Raw genomic sequence first — 20,579 nt, forward strand, 5'->3', positions numbered from 1 at the left:
ATTTTTTATTTTATTATCAAAAGATGATATATAGGGTTTAAATATAAAAACTGATCTATAGAGGTTTAAATATAAAATGAAAATAGTCCATAAATAAAAATGCATCTTTTTTTGTTTTTAGTTAAGAGATTTTGGATATTTGAGGTTAAATATCTTTGTGTTTAAATAATATAAAGCCCTAGGAAGTTTAAATTCAAGAGATTAATCTTGAACCTTAGTCTTATTTAATAAATTTTTTATCATTCTGAGCATAATTTCAGTGGATTTATCTACGATATATCAAAAAGTTTATTCTATGCAACTTTATGGGCATTTAAATCATTTACAAGGATGTTGAAAAATGAGTTGTTATTGAGGGAAATAACTGTTAACTCCAAAACATTCATTTTCATAAAAGCCATCTTGATCTTTTAAACAAATGACATTAAGTTAAAATACATTTGAAAAAGATTAAATTTAAATTTAGTAATACTTTTTGTTTTATATTACATTCTACACATACACTGTATGAAGAATCTAAAAGCCTTATATAAAAAATTATAGATGTAAATTATGCCTCATTTATTGTGGCAAATCTTAAATATTACATTGTAAAAGAAGGCTTTTAATATAGGAAAATCATTTTTGCAAGTTTATTGTTCTTATAAAGTATTTTTGTTCTTCTTAAAAAACTTTACAAATTGAAAACTAAAATGAAAGTGAGATTAATAATGATATTTCAAGTGAGTAAAATTCAATATATCATGAGGTAAAGTGTCTATAAATTTTAAATTCAATTATTTTATTCTTCTTTATTTTTTCAATTTAACTATGAAATCTATCTAATTGTCATAACCATTACCCTACAGCGAACTTATCACAAAACTTGGTCTCACAGATGCCAACATACTGTTTATCACAAGCCTGAATAAAATTATGTAAAAGACAAGTTTGAATAGGACTGTGTATAAAGAGTTTATTAAAACTACTAGCAGCTTCGTTTTTTTCTACATACGCTTGTGGAGCGAAGAAGTCTTCTATTACTCATAGAGAAATAATGACATACAGTAAGCTAAACAATTTTAACCACACCAAAAATATGTAAATTTAAAGCTTAGAGACATGAGATTTAATCTATACATTTTCTCATTATTATAGCAATTCCTCATCGTAACCTCTCCAATGATACTAAGTTTGAAAAGAAATCTAATTTTAGGATGAAGAAAAACAAATTAAAGTGGGAAAATGAATATGCCCATCAAATGTCATCATATAATTTACAAAAGTGGACATTAAATAAAATCATGTGTTAACCTGCAAAATAACATCTAAACTAGGTGGGACCAAATGGCCGAGAATATCGGCCACGTGGCACAAATGCTCCAAGCTCTCAATAAAGTGAACCAATAATCAAGCTTGGACATGCGACTTTTTCTCATCATGGGTCACGCTGATTTGAGTTCCAAGCTCCAAAGGGTCCTCCTCCAGCATCAGGTGCGTCTGAAGCCCGTACCTTTTAGCTCTTCCAGGGATTCTCACGAAGCTCTCAAAGTCTACGACGATTCCAGGCTCCAGTTCATCCAGGAGATGCTCGACCAGGAGGATGAGCCCGAGGATTCTAGCCAGGAGGCCCAGCAGGTTCTTAGCGGATTGCTGGGTGAGCTCACAGCAATCGTCTCTTCTTACCCATCTTCCTCCTGTTCATCAGATCAAGATGAGCTCCAAACGTCCACTTCTCCGGCTAGTAATCCAGTGCTCGCGAGGAGCGATGGAGCAGATTTGGAGGGTCTGCTAGTGGCATGTGCTGAAGCAGTGGCCGCCAACGATTCAGCACAAGCGTACGAGCTCGTGGAAGAGCTGACAAGCTTTGCATATTCTGGAGAGAGCTCCCTCCATCGAGCAGTGCTCTATTTCACCAATGCCCTCGTCGCAAGGCTGAGAGGATACGGCGCCCAAATGTATAGAATCATGTCCAAGGAGGTGAGCACCAGGCAGACATTGGCAGTGCAAATGAACCTCCCAGTTCTCCGAGCCACCGAATTTTTTGCGAACCAGACCATCCTCGAGGCTTGCCGGGGACAGAGGAACCTTAAGCTTCACATAGTTGACTATGGGATCTTCTACGGCTGCCAATGGCCATCGCTCATCGAAGCTCTCTCCCAGCGTGACGAAGGCCCTCCAAAGAAGATGATGATTACCGGGATCGAGCTTACGAGCATTGCGGAAGCCTCAATGCGTCAAACTGGCGAGGGCTTGATAGCGTACGCAAAGTCGTGCGGGGTCCCACTGGAGTTCCAGCCCGTGGTAAGCAACACTTGGGAGAAGGCCGAGCCGCGGTACCACCTTTCCTCGGACGAGTTCTTGGTTATCAACTGTAAGCTGCGAATGAGGCACTTGAGAGAGGATGGTTACATCCTAATGGAGAGCCCCAGGAAGATTTTCTTCAAGAACATTGCTAGGCTCAAGCCAGCATTGTTCGTGCAGTGTGTGGTTACCACCGACTTAAGCTCCCCGTTTTTCATTCACCGCTTCCGGGAGGCCTGGAGAGATATCCACATCAGAATGGAGCAGATTGAAGAGACTATGCAAGTGATTGATCCGCCCAAGCTCGAGTATCTCAACAGGTTGATGGAGAAGACCGTCATGAACATGGTGGCCTGCGAGGGAGCCGATCGGATTGAACGCCTCAGCTCGTACAAAACCTGGAACTATTTGGCAACGAGAGCAGGGTTTGAGAAGCTGCCCATCAGCAATCAAGCGCTGCAAATGGTCAAGGTTGTGTGGACGAGCCACAAGAAGTTCACGTATGGAATGGATGAGAAGTGGCTGCTTCTGGGCTGGAAAGATGTGACTTTGACGGCGATGAGTGCATGGCAACCAATGTGTAGTACTTTCCCCTTCATTAAGGAAAAAAATTAAGATTAGGTGATCACCTGACAAGAAATACCAAAGCTGGCCGCCTAACAATGGATAACAATGCAAGAAGAAACGTGGTGCCCAAGAAAATTTGAAGGTAGAAGAGAGATGTTTTGGACTTCATATAGTACTTAAAATCTGTTTATGAAAGTTTGTTCATCTTTTAAAGAGAGTTGAAATACCTTTTCGCAGCATCTGGGGCTGCAGCATGTTTTCCATTTCTTGACGCTCTTGCCAGGGAAGTTCTTGCCAGTTCATTAGCTGTTCTAGAGCAAGTTTTGTTCGTCTTTTTTTCAGCTGAATTGAGGCATTCGGGAATTTTCGAGCTACATTCCTGCGGCTCTTTAGCTGACACTTCCACATTTGCAATTAGGATCTAAAACATATACTAAATGGAAACTGTGAACAAATGAGTTATACACACTGTGCAAGAGAAAATGGAGCCACGATTTGTCAAAATGTTTGTGAAAAGTGATTGACAGTTACAGATACTGCGGATTCCGTGCACTCCATCGTGGAAATCAAAACTATGCACCAAGGAAATCAAAATAATGGGACACGAATATCTGTGCTCCAAGCTCCAGCTGGCGCTCCTCCAGCACCAGGTACGTCTCAAGCCCGTCAATCTATCCTCGCCCAGGGATTCCCATAGAAAAGCCCTCAAACTCCAGGCTCAAATGCATCCAAGACATCCTCGACCAGGTGGAGAAGAAGCCCCCGATGGAGATTCGGAAGAGATTGTCGCGATGAGCTCGACCAGCAGTTCCTGGTGCCGCTGGTCGTCGCCCTGGTGGAGCTGCTCGTCCTCCTAGTGATCCACTCACGAGCGATCCGGCACACTTCGAGGGTCTCCACATGGCTTGTGCACAAGCAGCGGACGCCAAAGATCCGGCATGCAGAAGCATTGACAAGGCTTGCCTCGTCGGGAGAGAGTTCACTCCATCGATCAGCGCTCTACTTCACCAATGCACTCGTCGCGAGATTGAGAAGATACGGAGCTCAAATGCATCACATCATGTGCAGGGACGTGAGCTGAGCACCAGGCAGACTCTGGCCGTACAAATGAACCTCCCGATCCTTCGAGCCACCGAGTTCTTCGCGAACCAGACCATCCCCGAGGCTTGCCGGGGAGTGTAAGTATCTCCACATAGTTGACTATGGGATCCTCTACGGCTACCAGTGGCCATCGCTCATCGAAGCTCTTTCCCGGCGAGCGGAAGGTCCTCCAGAAAAGATGATGATCACTGGGATCGAGTTCACCCACACGGCGGAAGCTGTGATGCGTCAAACCGGAGATAGGCTGACAACTTACGCAAACTCTTGTGGGATCCTACTGGAGTTCTAGCCCGTGGCAAGCAACACTTGGGAGAAGGCCGAGCCGGGCTACCACCGGACGAGTTCCTGGTGATTCACTTGCGAGAGAGGTCCAAATGCGAGGATTTGCTTGCAAGCACGGGCTCAAAGCTATGGTAGAACACCAAGATTTTTCCAAGTCTTGCAACAAACAACGTGCGCTAGTCAAGGTCGTTGTGCAACAATAAATCTGTAAAGAAACAATTCATAGTTTTTTGAACCCATCTTTGCGTGCTCAAAGAAGAGAAAGAAAATGGTTTGGCTGGAACACACGGCTTTGACGAAGGAAACGCGACCTCACCAACCAAATCCTTTAACTGTAGAAAGACCGGAAGCTTTCCTGCCGCAATCGCCTACAATAGCTCCATCTACCAAGACTTGGATTGAGAAAATTTTGATCCCGGTCCGAGGTATAAAAGGGAAGCCAGAGCAAGTTGAGGCAAGGAAAGCCTAAGTTTCTTCGTCAAGGTGAGCTCTCGATTTGGTTGCTTCGATCCAATTGAATGGTTTCGAATCTCCTTGCACAGCAGTCCACATTTCTACCAAGATCCAAATGGCCCCTTCCACAGTCACCAAGGAGCTGCCCTGCGCGATCCCTGCTCCAAAGTTGTGGGCAGCGATCATGGACGCTCACTTGCTCGCCAAGGCCGTCAAGCCCGTGGTGACCAGCGTGGAGGTCGAGGGCGGCGACGGTGTGATTGGAAGCATTAGAACTGTGAACTTCAATGCTGGTAAGAAAGATCACTGCTATCATTCCCATCTCTCGATCATGTTTGCTTTCGCTTGGCAGAGATCGTTGGATTCCCTTACGTCAAGGAGAAGCTGACGTCTTTGGATGATTCGAGCATGACCATTGGCACCTCTATGATCGAGGGAGGATACCTTGGCTCGCAGCTCAAATCTCATTCCGCCACCATCACCGTCAAGCCCAATGGCCAGGGGAGCGTTATCGTGTGGGTGCTCCAATACGAGCCTTTGGTCGAGAACCCCAACGTTGACGAGATCGTCGAGGGCTTTGTCAAATCCTTCAAGGCGATCGAGGCCTACCTCCAGTCCACGAACTAGATTCGCGCAGATCTAGTCGCCTTTCTTTCTCGGGTTTTGTTTGATCCAAGGAATAAGTTTCTCCTCGGTCGATCAATCGAGTGTGATGAAAGAAACTCTTCTTTGCCCTGTCGGGCTTTACTCTAGGTGTAGATCTTGCCAAGGAGAAACTGTTGGCGAGAGAGATCCACGCGAAGGATCCAGGATCGTGGGAGATCAGGCGCTGAGCAGCAATCACTCCCCTGCCCGGATCGCTGTAGATCCGGCACGCTCCAGCCAGGCATCCCCAATCGATCGCATCGGGGATCCAGGGCATGGACCGCATCAGCTCCTCGGCATCGCCCAAGTGACCCGATCGCGCCAGGAGGTCCACCACGCAGCTATAGTGCTGCTTCCCGGGCGTAATCCCATGATCCATGCTCATCGCTGCGAAGCAGCATCGCCCATCGTAGACCCGCCCCCAGCGGCTGCAAGCCACGAGAAAGGCCGTGAAGAACATCCCGTCCGCCATGCCCAGAGCTCCCAATCTCTCGAATTCGTGGAGGAATTCTGCTAGATCACGGGTGTGGGCGTAGCAAACGAGCAGCGCCGCGCAAGAAGACACACAATGCTGCTCCGGCATAGCCAAGCTCAGGCGCTCCGCCGCGTCCACCCGCCCGTTCTGCGCGTAGGCACACACCATCGCCCGCCACGCCACCTGGCTCCGATGTGGCATACCAGCAAAGACTAGTCTCGCCTCGTCGGCGAACCCGTTCTGGGCATATGCCGACAGCATGGCATTCCACGTCACAGAGCTGTGACATGGCATAGCGTCGAACAAGCTCCGTGCCACGTCGACATGACCGTGCTGGGCATAGCCCGCCAGCAAGGACGTCCAGCTCACAAGATCCCTGCACGGCGATTGGTCCAGAAGCTGCTGAGCCAGCGCCACATCACCCGCGGCACACAGTCCAGTCAGCATCGCGTTAAGCGTCACGACGCTCATCTCTGGGATCGTGGCAAACAAACGCTTGGCAGCGTTGAGATGCCCGTTTTGGGCATAAGCGCTCAGCATTGCGGTCGCAAGGACGAGATTGATCTCTGGAGTTTGAGCAAAGAGATTCTCGGCTTGGATCACATTCCCAGCTTGGGAATGAGCAGAGATCATCGTGGCCAGAGAGGCGAAATTCTTTTCTTCCATGCGATCGAAGAGTAGCAGGATCGAGTCAAGTTTCCCTGCCAAGGAAAGCACTGAGAGCATTAGATTCCAGGACACACAATCCCGTTCGGGCATTTGATCAAAGAGATCCTTTGCTTCATCTACAGAGGCGCAGCGAGTATATATCCCCAGGAGTGAATTCCAAGAAACCGAGTTCCTTGCCGGCATTGCATCAAATACCCTTTTTGCGGATTCCAGATCGCTGCATGCCGATAGCAGCGAATTCCACGAAACCAAATCCCTCTCTGGCATATCACGAAAGAATTTTCTCGCCATCTCAAGGCTGTCATGGCTCGCCGCTGCGAACAAAAGTGTGTTCCAGGAAATAAGATTCCTCACTGGCATCTTTTCAAAGCTTTCAAGACAGTCTTCCAAATGCCCGTGTTGGGCATGTGCCTGAAGCATTGCGTTCCACGAGATCAGATCTTTTCTCGGCATTGAATAAAAAACAAATTTGCATTCTCTTATACAGAATATGTCACATATTGCTGAAAAGAGCGAGTTCCAGACCATCAGACTCCAGCATGGCATTCTTTCCAGTAAGCTCAAAGCATATTCTAGATCTCCATTTCTGGCATTTGCTGCAACCATAGCAGTCCACGACACAAGATTCCTCTCGGGCATCTGGGAAAAAATCTCTTTTGCAGATCCAAACTTGCCAGTTCTAAGGTAGGCATCCAGCATTGAATTCCAGCACGCCACATCCCGCTCCGGCATCGCATCAAACACCCGCCTGGCATCGTCGACACGGCCATTCCTGGAGCACGCCAAGAGAAGCATTCCCCACGAGAAGCAGTCCCTGCGATCGAGAGGGATGGAATCAAACACCTGCCTGGCCAGCGCCACGCTCCCACACCGCCCATACATCTCAATCACCCTGTTCCACACCAGGAAATCGCCACGGCTCTTGGGATGACAAGCCCAAGCGCGGTGGAGCTCCCGCGCCCTGGAGAGGCTCCTACATGAAACAATCTCTTCCAGGCAATCCAGCTGACTTGGCAAAAGTGAGATCTATAGCTATTCTTTTGGCAGTGTTCTTGAAAGTTAATGGGTGTTCACAAGGAATAATTTGCCACGTCCCTGGCATACTGGACAAGTGCTTGTTTTCTTCAAACAGAGATAGCCATCAGAGCTCTAAAACAAAAAAGCTTTTCGAGCTGAAGTAGCTACAGATGTTCAGCATTTTGCAAGCTTTGCGACTGGATCCACACATGAAAAAGGTGGTTCGCGTCGAGCTTCTTCTCCATGGCCTGGACGTGGATGTCTTTACCCCAATCTATCTATCTATCTATCCATATTCTGTGTTTGGCAGTCTTGCGGTGCCCAACAAGAGTGTGCAAACAAGTTTGCAAGTTTGTTGTGGGGTTCTTCTCGCTCCCTCCATCTCCACGCTCACGTTCCTCCCGGATGTTTGTGCAGGCCGCTAGAACAGCGACGTAAGTCGACGCTCGATTCGCCCATCGCCTCGAGCTCTCAAGGATTCCGGAGAGAGAGATCTTCTCGCTCGCGCCCTCGTAGTTTATTCATCCAGAGCATTTAAGTGGAGGAGCGCATGGTGTTCCACTTGATCTTTGGAGCCGTGAACGAGCAGCCAACACCCAAATCGAGATACAGAGAACTTGACTTGGTTTAGCTGGAACACACGACTTTGACGAGACCTCCAACAACCAAATCCACTGACCGAGAAATTTCCTTGCCGCAACAATAGCTCCATCTGCCAAGACTTGGAGTAAAAAAGTTTGATCGCGGTCGAGAAGCCTAGAGCAAGCTAAGCAAACACTTTCCTTCGTCAAGGTAAGCCAGAGCTTTCGATTTGGTTGCTTCGATCCAATTGAATGGTTTTGGATCCCTCTTGCGCAGTAGGCAACATGGCCCCTTCCACAGTCACCAAGGAGCTGCCCCTCGCGATCCCTGCTCCAAAGTTGTGGGCAGCGATTATGGACGCTCAATTGCTCGCCAAGGCCGTCAAGCCCGTGGTGACCAGCGTGGAGGTCGAGGGCAGAGACGGTGCGATTGGAAGCATTAGAACTGTGAACTTCAACGCTGGTAAGATCATCACACACCTCTTCTCGCAAGCTTGATCGTTTCCATCATCTTCGCTTGGCAGAGATCGTTGGATTCCCCTACATCAAGGAGAAGGTAACGATTTTGGATGAATCGAGCATGACCATTGGCGCCTCTCTGATCGAGGGAGGATACCTCGGCTCGCAGCTCAAATCTCACTCCGCCACCATCACCGTCAAGCCCAATGGCCAGGGGAGCGTTATGGTGTGGGTGCTCACTTACGAGCCTTTGATCGAGAACCCCAACATTGACGGGATCGTCGAGGCCTTTGTCAAATCCTTCAAGGCGGTCGAGGCCTACCTCCAGTCCACGAACTAGATTCGCACAGATCTAGATGTCTATCTGGGGTTTTGTTTGATCCACGATCGATCAATCGAGTGTTATGAAAGAAACTCTTCTTTGCCCTGAGAGATCCACGCGAAGGAGAGCAGCGATCACTCCACTAGGAATTCCGCGAGGTTGCGGGTGTGGGCGTAGCAAACGAGCTACTCAAGCTCAAGCAGCGCCACGCCACCTGGCTCTGATGTGGCATGCCAGACAGCATGGCATTCCGCGTCATGGAGGTGCTCCAGCAAAGACGTCCAGCTCACAAGTCCCTGCACGGCGATTGGTCCAGCCAGCGCCACATCACTCCTGCACATAGTCCACTCTGGAATGGTGGCATAGAAGATCATGGGACCCAGATCTGTTACAAACATTCTACTTTGTAGTCTTGAGGAGAGAATTTGAAGGAGTTGTTGTGATATTGTGGCCACTTTAGTGTAATTGCTGCCAAATATGTAAAAGGTAGACATTTGTGTGTGGTGTATACCAACCTTCACCTCAAATAGCAAAGCCATCCCTCCCAAGGGATTGGAGAGACCATTACCCAACTACTGAATACAAACAATGCCCTTTAGCCTGATATGCTGCAAAGATCTTCTTGTGCTTCTGTCCAAGAGGCCAATAGAGCTCAACACCTTTATCCCGCATAGTATTCACCATTTGCAGATACTGCATAAAGGTTGTCGCCTTGTAGCCATGTATTAAACGCTTTTTCCATCTATAGCGCTTGGGACATAAGCAAACAAACGCGTTGCAGTCACAAGGACGAGATTTACCTCTGGAATTCGAGCATAGAGATTCTCGGCTTGGATCACATTCCCATGGATCATCGTGGCTAGCGAGGCGAGATTCTTTTCTTCCATGCGATCCAAGAGTAGCTGGATCGACACAATTCCAGCCAGGGAAAACACTGAGAGCATTAGATTCCAGGACACACAATCCCGTTCATCGATGAGGTTCTTTGCTTCATCTGCGAGTATAAGCAGTGAATTCCAAGAAACCGAGTTTCTCGCCTGCATTACATCGAATACTCTCTTCGCGGATTCCAGATCGTCATCCTGAGAACACGGCGATAGCAGCGAGTTCCACGAAACCAAAGCCCTCACTGGCGTATCACGGAAGAATTTTCTCTCCAGCCGCTGTGAACAGAAGAGTTTTCCAGGATATAAGATTCCTTACTGGAATCTGATCAAAGCTCCCAAGACAGTCTTACAAATGCCCGTGTTGGGCATGAAGCATTCCGTTCCACGAGACCAGATCTTTTCTGGGCATTGAATAAAAACATCATTTGCATTCATCTATACAAACCGTCACATATTGCCTAATAGAGGACCAGAATGGCATTCTTCCCAGCAAAAGCAAATCTCCATTTCTGGCATTTGCTGCAACCATAGCAGTCCATGACACAAGATTCCTCTCGGGCATCTGAAGAAATATATATTTCGCAGATCCAAGACGAACAGCTTTAAAGTAGGCATCCAGTATTGAATTTCATCACACCACACCACTCCGGCATAGCATAAAGGAAACGATCTCTTCCAGGAAATCCAGTTGATTCAAGTCAATGAGTAGTCACGTAATGTCAATACAGTCAATACATTGACTGTTTTGACTTTTTTAGCTCGTGAGCTCGGGCTCGCTGTTAATCTCTTGTACTGAGATTGATCTCACTATACTTTAGAGTGAGATGGCGGACAAATCCATCGGGATCCATGCCTTTACCAGTCACGACTTGGAGGAGCTCCTCGGCAGTCTCATACAAGCGCCCAATGCTGTGAACTTTGTCACGCAGCCACTCGCGCAGTGGCGCAAACTTTCCCTGCGCAATGTTTTGGCGGACAAGGCCACCGAGATCTCTATCCGCCGCATCGAACAGCTGACAGGCATAGATCGCTCCAAGAACATAGGTTGGGAAGTATCCAAAGATCCCCAAGCTCCAGTGGATGTCCTGCAAATCCAAGTATCGTGATTCCAAGCTCCAGATAGAAGCGATTCGATCGACTAGACTTGCCTGTAAGCAACCTTGAGCATCGTTTGAAACAGTCACACCGAGGTACTCCTCCATCTTGGCGTTCCAAACGCTGGGAATCTCAGTGACGCTCAAGCTCCCATCAAACAATCCCTTCTCGATCTCGTAGCGGATGAGAATGTGCAAGGGGTACGTGATCTCGTCGGCCTCCACTCTCACAAGCGAGGGCTTCACCCTGGTCAAGTAGCGGTAGAAGCCATCGCCCGTTATCACGCCGTGCTTCGCAAGGCCAGACCCCGGCCAGTAGTGATCCCAGAACTCGCGGCTCAAGCCCACCATGCGCTCCCAGAAGAGCGACTGGCTCTCGTGCATTCCCGTGCTAAGCGGTCGCAACGCGATCAAGCCCGGCTCCTCGACTCGCCCTTGCTCGTATAGCGCATGTCCGGTCTCGTGGATCGCCGCCAAGATGCCAAACCTGCGCTGATTCAAAGACGATATTAGATGTTCGAAGAACTTTGAAGAAATCATGCACAGACCTGGGATTGTTCTCGATGAACTTGGACGTGATCCGGACGTCCGAGGGTGGCGAGACTGGAACTGTCATTGGATGGACGGAATCATCCAGCCGACCATTGAAGCCCATGTCCTGGATGATCTTCCTCGCAAGCTCTCTCTGCGGCTCCATTGGAAATGCCACGCCTGGCGTGTCATAATCGGGCTGTTTGATCTTGGCCAGGAGCCCGATGAGGGGCTGCTTGATCCGCTCAAACATGCGATCCATCTTTTGCACCGAGGACCCACGTTCGTGTTCGTCCAGCACGTAGTCATATGGATCCATACCCGGCGACACCACCGCCGCCTCCTCCTTGCGGATCGAGATCCACTCGCTGATAACCGGGGCCATGAGATCGAACCGGTTCTCGCGGCGTGCTTGCTCCCAAGTAGCCTGCGCCGTGACTTCCAGGCCCGAGATCCTCCTGTACAAGCTCTCCCGCGTCTTGATCACTCGGCTGTATTCCCGGTACGCCTCGCGGATCGTGGCACGTTCCATGGCGGAAAGAGTGGAGGGATCGATCTCCCGCGCGCGCTCCAGGCAGCTGCCAAGCTCCTCGGAGTTTTGCATCTTGTAGAGGAGCGAGGCCAGCGCTTCGACCTGGCGCTTGCGAGCCTGATGCGCTCCTGCCGGGAGTGTTACCTGTTGATCCCATTGTAGCAGCGCCATGACGCTTCCAATGGCTTCGATCTCCCCGAGCTGCTGCCTGAGCTGCTCCATCAATGAACTTTTCGTACACATACTCTAAACTATTTAAGAATTGCGTTGAGATATTCTTAGGTTAGCACACAAAGAATGTATGCACATTCCGTGCAAGCACAAATGGCCCTACATGAAATGAAAATCCACATGTTTGCACGGAATGTTGACCATCACCAGGTATTTTAAGGAACAGCCCGCTAGAGCTTATAGAGTAGAACGGAAACGAAGCAAAGGTGGAGCAAGGTAACGATCGTTTCTTTCTTTTTACTTCGGAATCTGTTTTCTGATGTTTTTTTCTAGATGAATTCGGCATCCTTGTGCTTCTTCATTTTGTGCATCATCGTCGCTCGTTCTTACGGATGGAGTTTGGTAAATCCAAGCTTGATACTCCCCACCAAGGCTCACAACATGAGCTCGTTTGCAAGAATGCCAGCGGCAATTGAGCCACTCGGGTTCGAGTATAAGGTGAGGTCTTTGCTATAAGCTCTGCGTTTCAAAGGTTTTACATCCTGCAGATCTACTTGAACACAACCAACGAATGGAGGGTTGAAAACGGCTCGTTCTTTACAACTGCGCAGCTCCATATTGGAAAGCATCTCTTGGTCCCAGCTCTTAGCACTCATCCCCGCCATTTTCTTCCAGAAGGCAGTGCGCTCCCTACCCTTGACTCTTTCTCCCTTTCACCCTCCACGAAGACAAAGATGCAAAACATGTATGCCACATACTGTTCCACTTGCCATTGCTTCCACTCGCCTGAACTCCTTTTGGATTTCCTCCACTCTCGTCGCGTCACACAAGTTCTCCACATAAATCGTTTTGGTGAGAAAGCTAGTAACATCTCCATCCATAGTATTGAGCACCTTCCAGAAGTTCGAACCGTGTGTCATCTGGTTCCACACCCATGGGCTGTCTATGCATGCCACTTCATCCCTCAAACCGTTGCTTTGGTGATAAACAAATCCGTGGGTGTCATATGCCATCTCAACACCACCACATTCGATCCTCGCACGCCTGCACTCTTGTACCTCAACACAAAACCGGGGGAATCAAGCCTTTGCCACTACCTAGTCCAATATGACATCCTCACTTTCTAAAAGGTTGCAAGAATGATGCGCTCCCAATAATCACACCGAGTATTTCAGAGTTGACTTGTTTGACCAAAATAAAATCAAACATAGTAGATGTACAACCTCTTCTCTAGCAAATCCAATCGAACTTCTCACTCTCACCCAAGTGATATCGCGCAACACAATGCTGGATCTTCAGTGCGATCAGTTGTCCTTCTTCACGGCGGCGCTAGCGGCGGCGAGGTCCTCATCCAGGAGGATGTCCCACAGACCGTCCCAGCGGATGAAGAACTCGGTGTCGGTCACGTACTGGACGCGGTGGACGTCCCCCGCGGGCGTGTAGAGGAAATCCCCAGTCGCCAGATCGAATACCTCGCCCTTGGTCACATTCCACACGCGCTTACGCCCCTCGAGGACGATCACGTCGTGCCCAAAAGTGTGGTGGTGCGCCGGCTCCAGGCTCCCGGCCTTGAATCGCACCACCGCGCTCGTCGGCTCCTGGCGCAGGATCTTCCACGAGCCCCCGGGCATGATGTCCACCGGATCGAAGCTCCTGGCGCTGGCGAGCTCGCAGATGGCGCAATCGGAACCGGCGGCGCCGCTGGAATTAGGGTTCTTCGCACTGGCGGCGCCGCCGATTGCTTCCATCTCGGGCAGGGACTTGTCCAGGAAGGTGTGGATCTCCTCCGGCCATGGATTCCCCTGGTTGGCGGGGCACGGGGACTTGAATGGCGTCGCCAGCCACGCGTCGACGATCTTCTCGGCCTCCGCCGGGGGAGTGGCGACGGCGCCCAGCGTGATTACGTTCGAGTTGTTGATCGATCGGGCGTTCTGGGCGTCGGCCACGGACGAGCAGGGGGTGGCGTAGATCCCGCGGGACTTGTTGGCGAAGACGCTCACGCCGATGCCGGTGCCACACACGATCAAGCCCTTGAGCGCCGCCGCCTTGTTCTCGGCCACTCGCTGCCCAATTTCTTCGCCCACCTGGTAGTACTTGTCGCCCACGCCGCGATCTTCCACCGCGATGCCCTTGCCGCGCAGATACTCCACCAGGTGATCCTTGAGCGCCGCCCCAAAGGGGTCGGCGCCAGCCACGATCGCCGCTTCCTCCCCGCCCATTTCCTTTAGGTCAGATTACTATTTTGCCTTTAAGAAAAATGCAATAACAGTCAATAACAGTCAATAACAGTCAATAAAAGTCTTCAAAGACTGTGTTGGACTTCCATTGACTTCCATTGACTTTGAGTTGAAATTGGCTCAACTCGTGGGCTTTTACGTAATTTGGCCAATTGCTATGTCCTCCTCACGCTGCATTTGCCTAGTGGAGTGATTTTGTACATTCTGGGGAGAAAATCTTTTTGGATCAACGCAAAACGACACGCAAACCCCGACACGCTTGTGCTGCGACATATAAATATGCATTTCTCTTCTCTGGTCTTTTCCTAGCATTGTAACCAAAGAAACACATCCTCCCAATCAATCACGTCTCGTTGTTCTCCTGTTCATATAGATCTCCTCTCCTCTTTGGTTTCCTTTGATCGATTGATCGATCCATCATCAATCATGGTGGTGGCAAATGTGAAGGTGGAGATTATCCTCAACGTCAATTGCGATCGGGCTTGGGAAGCATTCAAAGATTCCAGCTCCTGGCTTCCAAGAATGATGCCCAATGTCATCCAAAGTTACGAGTACGATGGTGGACGAAGAGGGGCTGGAAGTTTGCGACGAGTCACTTACGGTCCAGGCAAGTTTAAGTTTGCTCCTCCCTAGAATGATCATCCATGTGTTAAGCTTGATCCGATCCCAGCGATGGATAGATTGTGCTTTCGATGATTTACGTGTGCTTGCATTCGTGATCTTGCCCTGCATTGCCGGATCTCACGTAACTTTCCAAGAACCTTTTTCACTCCTCCCAAGTTCTTGGGAATTCCACGCTCGAATGAATCTACGGTCTCCCTCGCACGAACTTGAAACGAGTAGAAACGAGTAAGATGATAAAAATATTAAAAGTCTCGCTCTCTCTTTCTTACAGATTTCCCGGCTGGATCTTTCTCGCTGCAAAAGATCCTGGCAGAGGATAACAATTCCATGACATCGACTTACACGCTTGTCGGTGGAAGTTTGGCGAGCAAGTACACGCATTACGTCGCCACGGTGAGGTTTCGGCCGGGTCCAGCCGATCGATCATCCACCACTGTCGCGAGCTGGAGCCTGGACTACGAATTACGCCCCACTGGCACCAGCAGCAGTAGCAGCAGCAGGGATGATCGTGACTCCACTGACAATGCTGCGAGTCGCTCGCAACAATCGGCGCTAGATGCCTTTAAAGCCCTCGAGCAGTATTTGCTCTCTTCTAGCTAGTAAGAACATTGGTACGGAAGACAATCCTTGCGAGACGGAAGAACTTAATGTACGGTTCCCGGGTGGTACCATGTCATACGATTTAATGACATGCGCAACGGACGGAATTAGCTTGGGTTTCCGGTGGATTTCGGTGGCATAAGTGGTTGGCAATTATAATGTTTGTTGCAAAGAAACTTTTTCTTTGTTATCGTTTCTGATATTTTTTTTCCTTTGATCTTAGCGACGTTTACAGATTTTTGTTTCTCCAATCTTGGAACTTTCTTTATTAACTCTCGCCATGAATCGATATACATCTAGAAACCGGGCTAAAAAGGATAGAGGACGAAGAGGAAAGAAGAAAAATTTTCCCTTTTAACCACATTCGCTTGCTTATTCACATACTCTTGTCTTGTCATGGATGTGATGTTCCTTCGTTGATCTTCTTTTTTCTTTTTTTTTTTCGTTGCGATGGTTTTTTTTTCTTGGTGTTGATGCCCGAAAGAATTCTCTGGCCTGAAAATCAAATACCGAGGGAGTAGCGATTGCTGTGGAGTTTTCTTCGCTCTCGTTCGTTGTCTATATAGAAACTCTCGCGCAAGCTCGAGTGACAGTAGCAATCAATCGATTTTATCCATATCCCTGTTTTGTTTCTAGCCCCGAATGAAGAATCCAGTCTGTAAAAATAATCTGAATTGGCTGCCACCACCAAACAGTCAGCCACTCTTGAGATCGATGAATCGACTGGAAAAGGAAAGAGAGAGAGAGAGAGAGAGAGAAGAAAATGGAGGAAAACGAAGGAGAGACGAGAATGAAAGAAGAAAGAACGAAAGAACGAAAAGAGAACCTTGTTACCAGCAGCAATAGTTTTTAAGTCCTCCCACGTCGTGCTTGTTTTTGTCGCTCGCTGCGTAGAACGGTCACAACTCTAGCTCTTTGCTCGCCAATCCGGGAACCTGGACATCAATCCTTTTGCTCGCCGATGAGATCGAGCCCGATGACGAGGAAGGAGATCCCTTGGAAGAGCAAGAAGTAGAAGTGCACGCCTTGAGCCGAGAGCAAACTCCTCGCCGCCGCCGTGAGCAGCAGGAAAGCCAGGCTCAGCTCCTTCCTGTAGAACCGGGCCTTCGGTTTCTTCTGTGGCGATGGAGCCGGAGCCTTGGACCTTGCAACCTGTTCCTGTTCTTGCAACTTTGCCAGAGTTTCCACCTGTGAATCCGAGGAGCCGCGGAGCAACTGTTGAGCTTCCGCCAGTTCTTCTTTTGGAGTGACTAATGACAAGTCCGCTTCCGACGCTCGGCCTTTCTTCTTGGTTACCACCCACTCGTAGGCGCTGCTGAGCTGAAAGAGTCCCGATATCATAGCGTTGAACTTGGTGACGGACATGGTGTTTTCGAACAGAAGGTAGGGAACGATGAAAGGGAAGGAGCGAGGGGACGGGAGAACGTTGAGGAAGGACATGAGAGCTGGGACGTAGCAAATCACCCAGACTGGCAAGTGTGACTCTGGAACGAACATGGTCATGGGAAGGATAATGCAGAACAAGGTGAACGAGTAGAATGGCAGAATGAGCTTTCTAAGCAGGAAAAAGAGAAAGACGAGATTGGCTTTCCTCCACAATGGTATCTGGAAAAATCAACAAAGCCTTTCAAAGTCAGCAACAACGTACAAAGAAGGAAAACGAAATACTTGCCTTCGCTGTGACAACATCTGGCAAGCACAATCGAAAGAGCTGCATTGGACCCGAATGCCAACGATGCTGCTGCTTCCTGTAGGCCTCGTACGATTCTGGAAGCTCGCACAATACGTTGACGTCGTTGAGAAAAATAAACTTCCAGCCTCGCAGGTGAGCTCGCACAGCAATGTCCATGTCCTCCACAGTCGTCCTTTCCAACCAGCCACCTGAGTCCTCCAAGGCCGTCTTCCTCCAGACTCCAGCGGTCCCGTTGAATCCAAAGAAGTTGAGAAACACTCCGTTCACCTGCTGTTCGACTTCGAAGTGAAACGAGAGATTTACGTTCTGGAGCCTCGTAAGCAGGTTGTCATCCTTGTTCACGAACGCCCATCGTGCTTGTACCAACGCTAGTTTTGGATCTTGCTGCAGAACACAGACCAGCATGTCAAAACGACAAACCAGTTCAAGCTGAGCTGGAGCACCTTGAGGTGAGGGATTGTCCGCTTCAGGAAATCAGGCCTTGGTTGAAAATCCGCGTCGAAGATCGCCACAAACTCATAGTCATTGACGTAGTCGCAGGTCATTGCAGACTTCAAGTTGCCAGCTTTGTAGCCCGTTCGGATTGGTCGGTGCCTGTACACAATTCGTATCCCTTTCTGATGCCACTTGAGGACCTCAGCTTTGATGAGCATCTGAATCTCCTCGTCGCTCGAGTCGTCCAAAACCTGAACTAGGATCCTGTCCCTAGGCCAGTCGAGTTGGCTCACTGCTGAAATGGATTGCTCATACACCTGTTTAGCGAGCGAGAACAGAAAAGGCAACTCAGAAAAAAATGAAAAGTGCTCAAGCAAGCCAGCTCAACGTTTTAAAAACAAACAACCAATCGAGCAGGAAGAGAAAAGATGACAGGGTTTGCTTACAAGAAAAAAGAGAAGAACTCATGAAACCAATCTATATCAATCAAAGCATTGCTGGAACTGGAACTGGAAAGCAAGAAGTGCACATACCTCTCTTTCGTTGCACATCGGGATCTGGCACAACACCATGGGATAGCCATTGTACGGGAGCTCGGGATCGCCAGAGTCGAGTAACTCCACGCTTGCTTCCGGTCTAATCCTCTTGTACTTGATCCAGATGCAGCCCAGGCACAGCAGCACTCTATCCGCGCTCTGGATGAGGAACAAAACGATGCAGCCGTCGGCCAGCGCCTGGAGGGGAGGAGCGATGAAAGTAGCTCTTACGTAAACCCAGCCCAGGTAGATGGTTTGTAGCAGGCTATGGAGGCTGAGATCTTTGGGGCTGGGAAGATGGAAATGTGGTCGGTTGAAGCGCAAGTGCCAGCCCAAAATGTGGGCACACACCTCCACGACGAGCATCACCACCGCGAAGGCCAGGAATCCTCGGATAAACTGGTGGAGCTTGCCCTTGTGCTGTGGCTTCCCCGACGAAGAAGAAGAGTCCGAGTCCCCCGAGCGAGAGCTAAGAACCAATCGCGTCTTGATGGCCGCGAGCAATGCCCAGATCCCCTGCGCCATCCACGCGACGCACCCCACTGCTCGGTGCGCCTTGAGGAGGAGGACCCAAGTGAGCTGCTTGGCGTTCTTCCCTCTATCCTTGTCGCCGTGAAGGGCCGCGTTGGGTCCTTCGATCTCCACCATGGACCAGTTGTTTGGATCTTCCATCTTGACAACCACTGGCGTTCCCCCTCCTCCCCCTACTGCCCCGCCCCTGCTCCCAAAGAGCTCCGACAAATCGAAGCTCGGCGGCATCCTGGCTCGAGATTTCCCACTGCCACTGCCACTGCCTATCGATCGATCGACCCCATCTCCTTCTACCGCCCTGTTTCTACTCTAGCTCTAGCAAGCTCCCTCGAGGAAGATGAAGCGATAGAGATAGCACCTTCTTTGCGCGTGTTCTTCGTCAAAATGTGGAAGAATGCGTGACGATGACCACGACCTGGCACGGATCTTCCAAATTCCTCCCAATCTCGACGTGCATTGCGCGGCGTCTCACCGCGCGCTGTGAATTGGCCGAGAATGCGGGATCTGCGACCCCGTCCAGACCCTAGAACCCTGGAAATATTTCGGCATTGGAGGGAGAAAGTGACCCTGGATCGATGCTGCTGCCGTGGTACACTACAAGATCTCAATGCGAGGAGGAGGAGGACGACGACGACGAATAGACCGCTGTGCCGCTTACCGCCATTGCTACGATAGCTCCTCCCGACCGCTCGTCCCCTTGTTGCCTAGCGCCGCCGCTGGATCCGGCCAGGAATTGCCATCCGAGCCACCACCACCGCCGCCCGGCCGCCGCCGCCGAGCGCTGCCGCACATATATTCCCGATCGATCGATCGATGGGCGTCAATGCCGTGCGAGAGTAGAAGAAGAAGAGGAGGGGGCCTCGCCACGCCCTGCCATTTTGCTCCAGAGCCAACGATATTTGCTCGCACTGGCTGGCTCTCCAAGCCACTGGCATATTCCACCGCGGAGGGGGTACATTCCGCCGCGGCGTGTGGAATATTTCACCGCGCGGCGCCACCGCTCCGTCACCATGGTAGGTGAACGGTCGTAAGAGGGGATGGCCGGAATATCCGTCTGAAAGGCGGGGTCTAGTCGTGTGGTATTCGTATCCTGTATTCGACAGTTACATTACAACCAACGTCAGGTGGCCGAATTTCTCCCTGAGTGTTGGCCATGTGGCCCACGTCCCGTAATTGTAGTCCCGTGTCGGGCTTTCTGGCCCGCCGCAACTAACGGCTGGGAGGCCGTCCATCCGCTGGCTCTTCCGCCGCAGAATACCAGGCGTCATTAGGGCCGTCCATCTGGCCCCAAAATGCCTGGCATCATAAGGCCCGTCCATCGCCTCGCCATTCCGTCCCGGAAATGGTCACTCCCAACTGTGTTTGCAAACGAATGAAGTACTTTCTCCTTGTTTTGTTCGTTTGTGTTTGTGGGTGTGGATGATTTGATTTTGAGCGTTTGGTAGAAATTTCTTCCACTATTTTTTTTGGATCGATGATGATCCGAAATGCATGCACGATGCTACCGACGTAGTCCGCACGACACAAATGACTCAAAACTTTTCGCGTGTTTGTGGGTGTTTGGCCATTGTCTTCCTGTCTTTGTTTTTGTTTTCCACTTCGTCCGAGTGGTCAAAAGTTCTGGGATCATGATGTTTGCTTCCCATGATCATACCATGATCAAAGCCTCGCGATTTTTTGTTTTCGTTTTGTCAAATGATTGACGTGTGTGTGTGTGTTCGTGCGGGGATCTATGATGACAGACAAGGGTCGTCCAGAAATCACGAACTCCTGCCGCTGCGATCAAAATCTCGTGTACGCACAAAAGCAAGCAAGAACAAGCAGCGATCTAGCGAGAAGAAGATAAAGAACGAA

The 20,579-nt window shown here is 49.7% G+C and overlaps 7 protein-coding genes across 11 annotated transcripts; 3 read left to right on the forward strand and 4 right to left on the reverse strand.

Moving 5' to 3' along the window:
• The first annotated feature begins 1,373 nt into the window (after positions 1-1,373).
• On the forward strand, positions 1,374-2,923 carry LOC9654788 (scarecrow-like protein 14). Of its 4 annotated transcripts, XM_024688435.1 has the most exons (3): positions 1,374-1,473; positions 1,548-1,636; positions 1,688-2,923. In XM_024688435.1, exons 2-3 carry the CDS (start codon positions 1,567-1,569, stop codon positions 2,896-2,898), a joined length of 1,281 nt encoding a protein of 426 aa, XP_024544203.1. In that variant the 5' UTR covers positions 1,374-1,473; positions 1,548-1,566; the 3' UTR covers positions 2,899-2,923. The 4 variants fall into 4 exon arrangements, with proteins under 4 accessions (XP_024544203.1, XP_002983247.2, XP_024544202.1 ...); XM_002983201.2 differs by having other exon boundaries at positions 1,374-1,636; XM_024688434.1 differs by having other exon boundaries at positions 1,548-2,923.
• A 2,352-nt stretch (positions 2,924-5,275) lies between these two features.
• LOC112351079 (pentatricopeptide repeat-containing protein At4g02750-like) lies at positions 5,276-7,951 on the reverse strand. The gene is made up of 2 exons (XM_024688252.1): positions 7,887-7,951; positions 5,276-7,448 (listed from the first exon to the last, which is right to left on the reverse strand). Exons 1-2 carry the CDS (start codon positions 7,949-7,951, stop codon positions 5,276-5,278), a joined length of 2,238 nt encoding a protein of 745 aa, XP_024544020.1.
• A 256-nt stretch (positions 7,952-8,207) lies between these two features.
• LOC9654509 (major pollen allergen Car b 1 isoforms 1A and 1B) lies at positions 8,208-8,958 on the forward strand. Of its 2 annotated transcripts, none has more exons than XM_024688414.1 (3): positions 8,208-8,284; positions 8,354-8,536; positions 8,598-8,958. In XM_024688414.1, exons 2-3 carry the CDS (start codon positions 8,359-8,361, stop codon positions 8,870-8,872), a joined length of 453 nt encoding a protein of 150 aa, XP_024544182.1. In that variant the 5' UTR covers positions 8,208-8,284; positions 8,354-8,358; the 3' UTR covers positions 8,873-8,958. The 2 variants fall into 2 exon arrangements, with proteins under 2 accessions (XP_024544182.1, XP_024544181.1); XM_024688413.1 differs by having other exon boundaries at positions 8,215-8,284; positions 8,351-8,536.
• An 81-nt stretch (positions 8,959-9,039) lies between these two features.
• Positions 9,040-12,120, reverse strand: LOC9654510 (carboxypeptidase 1). The gene is made up of 7 exons (XM_024688253.1): positions 11,384-12,120; positions 10,890-11,322; positions 10,575-10,826; positions 10,187-10,303; positions 9,655-10,017; positions 9,423-9,547; positions 9,040-9,187 (listed from the first exon to the last, which is right to left on the reverse strand). The coding sequence occupies exons 1-7, from the start codon at positions 12,118-12,120 to the stop codon at positions 9,040-9,042; spliced, it is 2,175 nt and encodes a 724-aa protein (XP_024544021.1).
• Positions 12,121-13,214: 1,094 nt separating this feature from the next.
• LOC9654789 (DNA damage-repair/toleration protein DRT102) lies at positions 13,215-14,288 on the reverse strand. The gene has a single exon (XM_002983333.2). The coding sequence runs from the start codon at positions 14,286-14,288 to the stop codon at positions 13,374-13,376; it is 915 nt and encodes a 304-aa protein (XP_002983379.1). The 3' UTR covers positions 13,215-13,373.
• A 444-nt stretch (positions 14,289-14,732) lies between these two features.
• On the forward strand, positions 14,733-15,530 carry LOC9654790 (MLP-like protein 423). The gene is made up of 2 exons (XM_024688255.1): positions 14,733-14,913; positions 15,202-15,530. The coding sequence occupies exons 1-2, from the start codon at positions 14,733-14,735 to the stop codon at positions 15,528-15,530; spliced, it is 510 nt and encodes a 169-aa protein (XP_024544023.1).
• Positions 15,531-15,766: 236 nt separating this feature from the next.
• LOC9654586 (probable xyloglucan glycosyltransferase 5) lies at positions 15,767-19,521 on the reverse strand. Its single transcript, XM_024688366.1, has 4 exons — positions 18,192-19,521; positions 17,667-17,975; positions 17,203-17,607; positions 15,767-17,135 (listed from the first exon to the last, which is right to left on the reverse strand). Exons 1-4 carry the CDS (start codon positions 18,951-18,953, stop codon positions 16,473-16,475), a joined length of 2,139 nt encoding a protein of 712 aa, XP_024544134.1. The 5' UTR covers positions 18,954-19,521; the 3' UTR covers positions 15,767-16,472.
• Positions 19,522-20,579: the final 1,058 nt, after the last annotated feature.

The sequence above is a fragment of the Selaginella moellendorffii genome, unplaced genomic scaffold (assembly GCF_000143415.4).
Source record: "Selaginella moellendorffii unplaced genomic scaffold, v1.0 SELMOscaffold_57, whole genome shotgun sequence".
Taxonomy (NCBI): domain Eukaryota; kingdom Viridiplantae; phylum Streptophyta; class Lycopodiopsida; order Selaginellales; family Selaginellaceae; genus Selaginella; species Selaginella moellendorffii.